Source organism: Microtus oregoni, unplaced genomic scaffold, assembly GCF_018167655.1.
Source record: "Microtus oregoni isolate MIOR12 unplaced genomic scaffold, Mior012 000008F_ref0000371, whole genome shotgun sequence".
NCBI lineage: Eukaryota > Metazoa > Chordata > Mammalia > Rodentia > Cricetidae > Microtus > Microtus oregoni.
This window is the reverse complement of record NW_024543067.1, coordinates 53,501,299-53,510,604: the sequence shown is the minus strand read 5'-3', so window position 1 is coordinate 53,510,604 and position 9,306 is coordinate 53,501,299. Positions and strand designations below refer to the sequence as shown.

Sequence of the window (9,306 nt, the reverse complement as noted above, 5' to 3'; positions counted from 1 at the left end):
CTTGCCCATAATCCTAACATCTCTGGATGCTAAGCCCTAGCTGGACTCCAAGAAGGGTTCAAGGTCATCATAAGTAACTCACTGAGACCTTGTTACAAATTCAAAAGTAAAAAGAGGAATGATTATACCTAGAACTCTAAGAAAGCAATCTCTAGCATGTATGAAATCCTATGTTTAATACCTGACACACAAAGATTGAAAAATGTATTTTTACCACTGTTTCACTTGTATAAGTCTGCCAAATAAAATTTTTAGGCACATGCAGTAGACAGGATGGCTTAAACAAGAGGAGATCATTTTCTTGTAAATCTTGGGCTAAAAGTTCTTTATCAACTGTCAGTCATATGTTTTCTGAGGCTTCACTGTTTGACATACAGATGACTATGCTTTTGCTGAGTTGCAACAAGCTCTTTCTCTTGAATGAGTATGTCCAATCGTAATGTTTATGTCTCCCTATTTTTTTCCTCATAAGAATACTAATCAGATTGGTTTAGGGACATCCTTAACATTATTGCAAATTAACTTAAATGAGTTTTAAACTAATCACATCATTAAGAACCAAGTATAGTTACAGTCCAATGTCCTGGGGAAGGGGACACTGACAAAAGTTCCTGCAAGAACACACCTGCATAAGAATCACTGTTCCACAAAGAAAGTGAAGTGTGCTCGGAACTTCACTGAGACAGCAATATCAGGATTAGTAAAACATGATGTTTTGATTCATATCACTAAGAAAAGAGACAAAGCTGCCAACCACACCGGCTTGAAATCACATATTGTTTGGTGATCTACTTTACTCTTATTAAAAGGATCCTATTATATTTATATATACACTCCTATTTTACAGATAACTCAATTATTTATCCTGTCTTCAGAATTAAGGTATTTATTATATACTCCATTTTGTGAATGAGTCTCAGATAAAATGACCAAGATTTCTATGACTTTTGATTATCTTAATTTCTTAGTGATATTGTTCTGAATTAAATGAATAAAAAGTTTATAAAAATGGTAGCATTTCTCCAATAAAATCCTTCTCAACTTGCTGTATATTCATGGATACCTGTATATGTAGCATGAGAGAATACTACATCCATTCCCAGCAGCATAAAAATTATTTTTTTAATATTTTAAAATATGCCTTTAGGTCTTTCTCTGTATGCTGATTCATATGTATTATATGTGAAGAATTATATTTGCTTTCTAAATTATAGCTTGAATTGATCTGGCTTCTGTAACAATAAATACATTTTCATAGGTATACTTGAACTATAAATGGCACCATGTGAATCCCAAGTGTGTATTTACACAAATTCTTCACCTATTCAATTGCAGCGACAGTGATACCAATATCTAGGATCAGTTTCTTACACTGATACTAGCAATGGCTGCTGTCAGAACTGTCAGCAGGCCCTCATCAGTGCTGATAATCTGTTAGTCAAGAGTAGTGGCACATGCCTGTTATTTCTGTCCTCTAGAGACAAAGTCAGAAAGATGATAATTTCATGACCTCCCTGAGATACACAACACAATCCTGTCTCAAGGCAAAGGGACAGAAATAAGCAGTGACAGGCTATGAAAAATCAAGGCTATACTGAGAAAGAAAAGTTGTATGAAATAAGCATTGTTTATATTTCAGGATTATGATACTTAAAATACAGGATGTATTATTTTTTTAATTTCTACTATTTATTAAATGTGTATCACAACAGTTTTATTATTAGCTATCCAGAATCTAAGACTGAGAGGATAAAGAATCAAATCTTGCACAATCCAAATCCAAACCTAACCAGTTCCATTCGGCTTTCTGTTTCCCACAGCCTCCTGAGGGCATGAAGACACAGGGCCAGGGTGCCCCAGAAAACTCCTGGTGCAGTTTCAGCTGGTCTCTACCTGGCCCACTCTTTTATGTGTTTATCTTTAGCCAAAAATCATCATTCATTCCACAGAACATGAATGTTTTCGTTACTTAAGATTTGTTGTTTCATGATTACACTAAAACTTGTTCATGGAACCTGGACTGCTTATAAATGAACATCTACTACGATTCCAAATATGGGGAAGGAAGAAAACGGAGTTCATTATCTGATTGATATCAGCTGGATTTTTATTGTGCTTACTGAGATTCATTCTTTTTGTCTGCAAAGCCCCAATTCAACCTCAGTTATAATTATTCTTCACACTTGCATACACATCATTCTGCTTAGCCTTCTTCCGTAGCATTCATCAGTTTCCATACTATTGCTCATAATAGTCAAGATTGTTCCTGCTTTTGAACAGAGTTGTCTTCATAAAGCCAGCTGCCACCTTCTCAGAAAGAGTTCTGTGATCAGACAACCCAATATAAGACAGTTTTTCTCAGTACAAATACTTAGAATTTGTATCAATTTGTTCCAGATCTTGTATATTGTTTTTCCTACACAAAATCCTAAATATGAAAATTATTTCACCGACTTACTGGCTTTTAGCTTTCTGCAATCAGATGCATCTTCAATCTTCTTCAAAGCTGTATGCTTAATTTTTTTTTTACTAAAGTCTAGATAGCTCTATGTCTAAAGTAGGATGGACCATCAGTCTAAATTTACAACATCAATAAACTACATCACTTTGAGAAAACTTCTGATACAGAATGAAAGTGAAATTATAGACAGAAAGAACCAGGTGAAAACTAATTAAGATCATATGATTTATTACAGAAACCACAAAATTTATATACTGATAGCCAGTAAATATCTTAAGTTAAATTTTTTCCAAGGAAGACATAGCATGTTTTTATACACACATTCATACCTACCCTCTAGACCATGAGAGGAAAGCCTAGTACAGGTTCCCTTTATCCTGAATTGCCTAACATAAAACTGCAGTTTCATTTTCAATGGGCAAGCACTGGAATCGCAACAGACTCATCGCCTCCTCGTCACCAAACTGCATTCGGCTATAGATAAAAGAATATAGTAAAAAGGGCATTTCCCCTCCAAACTTCAGCATCTCAAGAAACAAAGAAACCTTTAAAATGTTATCCTCTCCAAATATTTACAGGACATTATTAACCAAATTATTGAGTCACTATCTCTAAGAACACTGAAATCAGTATCTCATTGGAATAACAACATAAGACCTCTAGATGTACCCTAGTTCAAGATGTCAACAGTTTAGGATGAGGCTCTATGCAAGAGCAATTGACAAGCAATGCGGAGTCCCCGAGTATATATCCCCAAACACACACTTGCAGAAAAATAAGATAAATGTGTACCTTTTTAATAGATTTTAGGATCTTATGGTCTCTGACTGTAATATCATGCAGAGAGTTGTACTTAAATGGTTATGATTTCTAAGGCTAGAGTGTACTATACCAGTAGATGGCTGCACTAATGTTTTTATTTAAATTTTCTATACTGAAAAAATATACATATGGTTTTGGAGAATTACAGTATAAGCTGTGTTCTATAACCTAAAACGATAATGGATTAATCATTATTCTCTCCCTTTACTTCTGGATTTTTCTATGTAAATAAATTAATTTTACATAATATTAAATAATCTTGCATCTGCACTATTATTACTATAGGTTTTGAATTTTGATATTATTTTAGTTGTTTTGCTATAGCTGCTTTTGAAGATTATCATAGTAGGAAAGCTGCTTATTTGTTCCCGGCTGCTCAGCCCAAAAAATAATCACACAGAAACCATATTATTTGCAATACTGTTTGGCCAATGTGTTAAGCATATTTCTGGGTAACTCATATCTTAAATTAACCCATCTCCATTAACCTGTGTATTGCCATGAGGCTATGGCTTATGGGGTAAAATTCCGGCATCCGTCTCTGGTGGGTCTACAATGGCTTCTCTCTGGCTCTGCCTTTTTTTCTTCCAGCACTTGGTTTAGTTTTCCTCACCTAACTAAGTTCTGCCTTGCCATAGGCCAAAGCAGTTTCTTTATTTATTAAAAGCAAAACATAGACAGAAGTATCTCCCACGCCAGACTATGGGTTCAATACAGAAATGCTTGTGTATAAGCAAATGCTCAGAAAATAGGCTACTTTTCTATACCTCTCCCTAATTGTAAACCTCACATATCCTAAGTTTTTTCTTTCATAACAAATGTAAATTCTACTTAAGTGAACATTCTTTTCCTCAAAGTATTTCTCAGTGCAATGTGGACGTCCTTATTCCTTAAACTGTAGATGAAAGGGTTTAGCATTGGACTCACAACAGTGTAAAAAACGGTAGATACTTTATCATCATCACCAGACACATTAGAAGGTTTAAGATACATGAAGGCTATAGCTCCAAAGAAAAGAGAAACAGCTACAACATGGGAGCCACAGGTGCTGAAAGCTTTTGACCTACCCTCTGCAGAACGGATGCCAAGGATGTTGGAAAGGATCAAGGTGTAAGAAATAAAGATAGTCAGACTGGGCACTATGACATTAAAACCCACAACAATGAAAACCACCAGCTCATTAATGGCAGTATCTGTGCAAGAGAGCTTCAGGAGAGGAGGCATGTCACACAGGTAGTGATTGATAATGTTGCCGTCACAAAAGGTCAGACTTAATATGCTACCAGTATGAGTCATGGCTTCAAGAGACCCCATCACATACACACCCACCATCATCAAGAGGCAGACCTTATGGGACATGGTGGTGTGGTAAAGCAGGGGTTTACAGATGGCAGCATATCTGTCATAGGCCATGGCTGCCAAAATGTAGCATTCGTCAATACAAAAGAAACAGAAGAAAAAGATCTGAGTCATGCACTCTGCATGGGAGATGGTGTTCAGCTTCACAAAACTCACCAGCATTTTGGGAGTTACAACAGAAGAGTAGCAGAGATCTGTGAAGGAAAGGTTGAAGAGAAAGTAGTACATGGGGGTGTGCAGGTGAGGGTTCAAAACAATCAGAACAATCAAGCCCAGGTTTCCCACCATGGAGACCACATAAATTCCCAAGAAGAGGAAGAAGAGAGGCAGCTGGAGCTCTGGCTGCTGTGTTAAACCCAGCAGGATAAACTCCTTCACTGAAGAGTCATTTTCTGAGGCCATTCCTCGGGTCATAGCTGTGAGAACAGTATAAAATAGTTATATTAGAATGAGATCCCAGCCCTCTCCAACCTTTACCATGAAAATGAGACTTAGAACAAGAATGGAAGGATAAAGTCAAGCTCACACTTCTCCATGCCTCTGTTTTCTTCATTTTATGAGAGTTAATCTCCAGAAATAAATATGAATATGTAAAAAGTCAATTCTTTAGAATAATATTGAGGGCACCAATGACCATTTTTTGTTCTGCAGCATCTCTGTTCTGCTTATACCTTGAAAATTTACCTCCCAATTCAAGCTCAGAGGTATTATCAAAAGAGAAGACCCAAGGCATAGAACTCATTGGCATTCTCAGTGGTAGTTTGGGGATGGGGAGGAAATCTAGCATGCATCCAATCCAACACTTACCTTTCTCCATGGGGAACTAAGAGAATTTAAAATCTTCTCTTCTCCACCCTCACAGAATGGTAAGTACAAATGGCACTGATGAGCTTTAAAGTCTATAGCCCCGAAAAATAATTTATTTTTGTTATTACTAGACTTAGAATTCTGGTGATGAAGAAAATTAATTTTAGATAGGTAAGCCAGAACCCTCATTCTTCCAGATTAAGAAAAACCATGGGTTGTAGATCATTTTTACTGGTGGCTTTGCCCAAAATGTCCTCTCTAGCCCAGAGATTGGTAAATAGCAACAACCAATGTCACAGGAGCCACCTGGTAATGACCCAAGAGGCTCTTATGAGTTTGTAATCTTAGAGACCTTATTAAAATTGGTAAAGCTTATGTTTTCCAGCTATTTCTCCCAAGAGATCGGGCCTCTAGCTACACTACTCACAGATGAATTCATTAGTAATGATATTGGCTTATTGGAGATATCTAATGTTTTGTTTTTATTTTTTGAAAGGATTATACATATATACAATGTAATTTGACCAAGTTCATCCTTGATTTCTTCCCCCTCCAATTCTTCCTCTATCCTCACACCACCATCCCCTCACATCTTCATCTTTGCTTTTCTCTCTTTTTTAAAGTCATCTGAGTCCAATCAGCACTGACTGCATGTATATGTCTGCAGAGACATCTACATCAAGATGTAGATCCTTGAAAATGACTTTTTCTTCAAGCAAACGTCAACAGCCAATAGTTCCTCAGCTAGAGGTGGAACTTCATGACTATAACCTCCCTCAATGCTTAGATTTTGTTCAGTTTGATTTTACATAGGTCTCATGCAGACTGTTGCAATCACTGTGAGTTCATTTGAGAAGTAAACTTGTTGAGTCCTAAAAACATTGTTTCAGTGGCTCTTAAATCTTTTCACCCCTTCTTTTCTTACGATCCCCTAGGCTTGGGAGAAGGGTTATGATTTGGCAATCTGCCTATTTTCAGTTGTGGATATCTATGTTAACCACCATCTACTTCCAAAAGAGGCATTTCTGATGAATGTTGAGAAATGCACTAATCTATGAATATATAATATAATGGAAATTTATTAGGAGTCAAATTAATTCTATATCTACAGTAGAAAACCAGACAGGGTCACTTCCCTAGAGACTATATCTATCTAGTCTCAGGTAGCTCACTCTAAGAATGAGTTCTTTGCTAGGAATGAGTACTATCTCTGGAGCAAGCCTGAAATCACAACAACAAAAAAATGCTAAGTTAATCCCACAACACTTGTACCAATATAACACAGAGGGTGTATTCTGCCAGGTCAGCAATTACTGTAGCTCTCAGGTTTACAGCTAAATAATTGATCATTACTATTTGCCTATGATAACAAGCCCAGACTTTAGCTCTACAGAATCTGGACAATGGGGATGAAGTTTCCTGGCAGATACGAGCTTTATTTCTCCATGCTAGGATTTGAATATATGGTATCTTCAGCAATAGGCCCTCACCTTGAAGTTTTGGCATAATCAAGAGCAGTGGTAATTGCCTTTATTTTGGGATGCTAAAATGGACCACAACTGGCATACAACTCCAAAAATGGTAGCCCAATCCCATATTTCAGTTTTTATTTGATAGCCTATGGTGTCTAGGAGGAATGATGTCTTACAATTAGAAAGTAACTCCACTTAATTTATTTTTATATGAATATATATGATAAGAGATATGATAAATAAAAAGACAAGAATATATCTTTTTATTGATTTTTATTGAACTCTACATTATTCTCTGTTCCCTTCCCTGCCTACCCTCTCCCCTTCAACCCTCTCCCAAGGTCCCCATTCTTCCAATTTACTCAGGAGATCTTGTATTTTTCCACTTCCCATGTAGATTAGATCTACGTATGTCTCTCTTAGGGTTCTCATTGTTGTCTAGGTTCTTTGTGATTGTGATTTGTGAGCTGGTTTTCTTTGTTTTGTGTTTAAAAACCACTTATGAGTGAGTACATGTGATAATTGTCTTTCTGGGTCTGTGTTATCTCACTCAAAATGATGTTTTCTAGCCTAAATGTCCCTCTATCAAAGAATGGATAAGGAAAATGTGGTACATTTACACAATGGAGTACTACATGGCAGAAAAATATAACATCATCTTGAATTTTGCAGACATGAATATATTTTAAGAAGCTTATATGGTAGTAGGCATACACATAGCTTTCTCAAAGATCTTAATGTTAGTTATCTCTCCTCTAAGTGCCCCCTCTATTCTGCCCTCCCATATCCTGTCCAACTCTGTCCTCCTTCTGCATTATTCTCCATTATTACTTCATCACCTGTGCTCTGTATTAAAACACATTTTATTCCTGTCATTGTTGGCACTCTACAAATAGAGATTCAAGAGAACGTATTTAGTATACAATGAATCTTTCAAACTTTCTAGCACTAGATGAAATTCAATACATTTTTATAATGTCTTCTTTCATGTATATTACATATACTACTTACTTAATCAAAGTCTATTATGTTGAAGGATTTTGTCTGTTTTCCTCACAGCAACATCTGAAGCACTTAAATCAATTAATCCTGACATATGCAGGGGATGCTCTATAAAGATATATGAAAGAATGAATAAGTTAACATCTTTGTCTAGTTCTCTAAGAATGCATACTGGATATTGCTCACAAAATTTGCCCCAAAGGCAAAAAAGTGTAAGGTGTCCATACTCTTATTTATAGACAAGAGGGTGGGCAACAAAGTCATCCCCAAAGAATGTACAGCCATAGCCAATACCCACAAACCATCATAAGTAATTCCAGATTAGAGTTACTCAGATCAGAAGAAATAAAAATAAAAAGCTACTGCTATCATCCATTAATATCACCCTGCTTTCATGAGAAATACTTAGAGTAGCCAATGTCTTTTTCTATACAAGTGTTACATAAACTGAGATCACAGAAACATTTATAAGAGTATAGTATAATAAGGTCTGAAATGCCAAAATCTAGGGTCTGTTCAATTTATGATGCCATTGGGAGTCATGAAAATGTTTTATTCTTTTCTGTCAGAAAACTGAAAAATTGCAGTACTCAGAAAGATTACTATGACCTGGGAATACTAGGAAAATGACTAGCACTAGAAAGAGAAAAGAGCATGCGTTGTAAAGGCAATTACAGCAATGGGAACAGAAGAAAAGGCAAGAGACAGGGAGTGAGGAAGTATAGGATAGCAGCAAGGAAGGAGAAGAAAAGGAGGAAGAGAAAGAAAGGTCCCTGAATTAAGAGTAACTCTGTAAGAAGTTCTGATAAACAAAAATATAAAAGAGATATTAGAAGAGAGGATTCAGCAAGGTTTCTAATAAAAGGGATACAGGAAAACAAAAGTAACAAAATCTTCCAAAACACTAGCCTAAGGGCTGACTAAATTGTAGAGTTGTCACAAACAGAAATTAGAAAGAGTGTGCTTTTGGTTAAATTTTCATGTTTTACCTTAATCTGCACATGAAAGTACAAGTTTGAAGTAGGAGAATGCACCAAGAAGCTAACTCAATTCAGAAACAAATGTCAGAACAAGAGAAGAATCTCGGGTCATTTCTCTGGATAATAAAGATATTCAAAGACTGGAGAAGTCTATGAACAAAGTAAATAATAGAGCAGAAAGAATTTTTAAATAAGGAATCTCCCCATTGCAAATTTTTCTACTTAGGATGAAAAGAAATATAGCAACTGAGAAAATTAATCTCAATTATTCCTGATTCTCCAAAATTACTATGGGACCAAAATTCCTTAGGGCAAACTTGAGATGTTCTGTGCAGGTTATATATTCCTTGGGGGCACAAAGGCAATCAAACATTGTGATTCATTATATGTTCTATAAAATGTT

The 9,306-nt window shown here is 36.0% G+C and overlaps 1 protein-coding gene across 1 annotated transcript; it reads right to left on the bottom strand.

Annotated features, from left to right (window-relative positions):
* Positions 1–4,114: 4,114 nt before the first annotated feature.
* Positions 4,115–5,056, bottom strand: LOC121451888 (olfactory receptor 145-like). The gene has a single exon (XM_041657686.1). It carries the CDS (start codon positions 5,054–5,056, stop codon positions 4,115–4,117), a length of 942 nt encoding a protein of 313 aa, XP_041513620.1.
* Between the last annotated feature and the right edge of the window lie 4,250 nt (positions 5,057–9,306).

Excerpts from the sequence above, each read along its gene's own strand:
- LOC121451888 (XM_041657686.1), bottom strand. The coding sequence starts at position 5,056 with ATGACCCGAGGAATGGCCTCAGAAAATGACTCTTCAGTGAAGGAGTTT.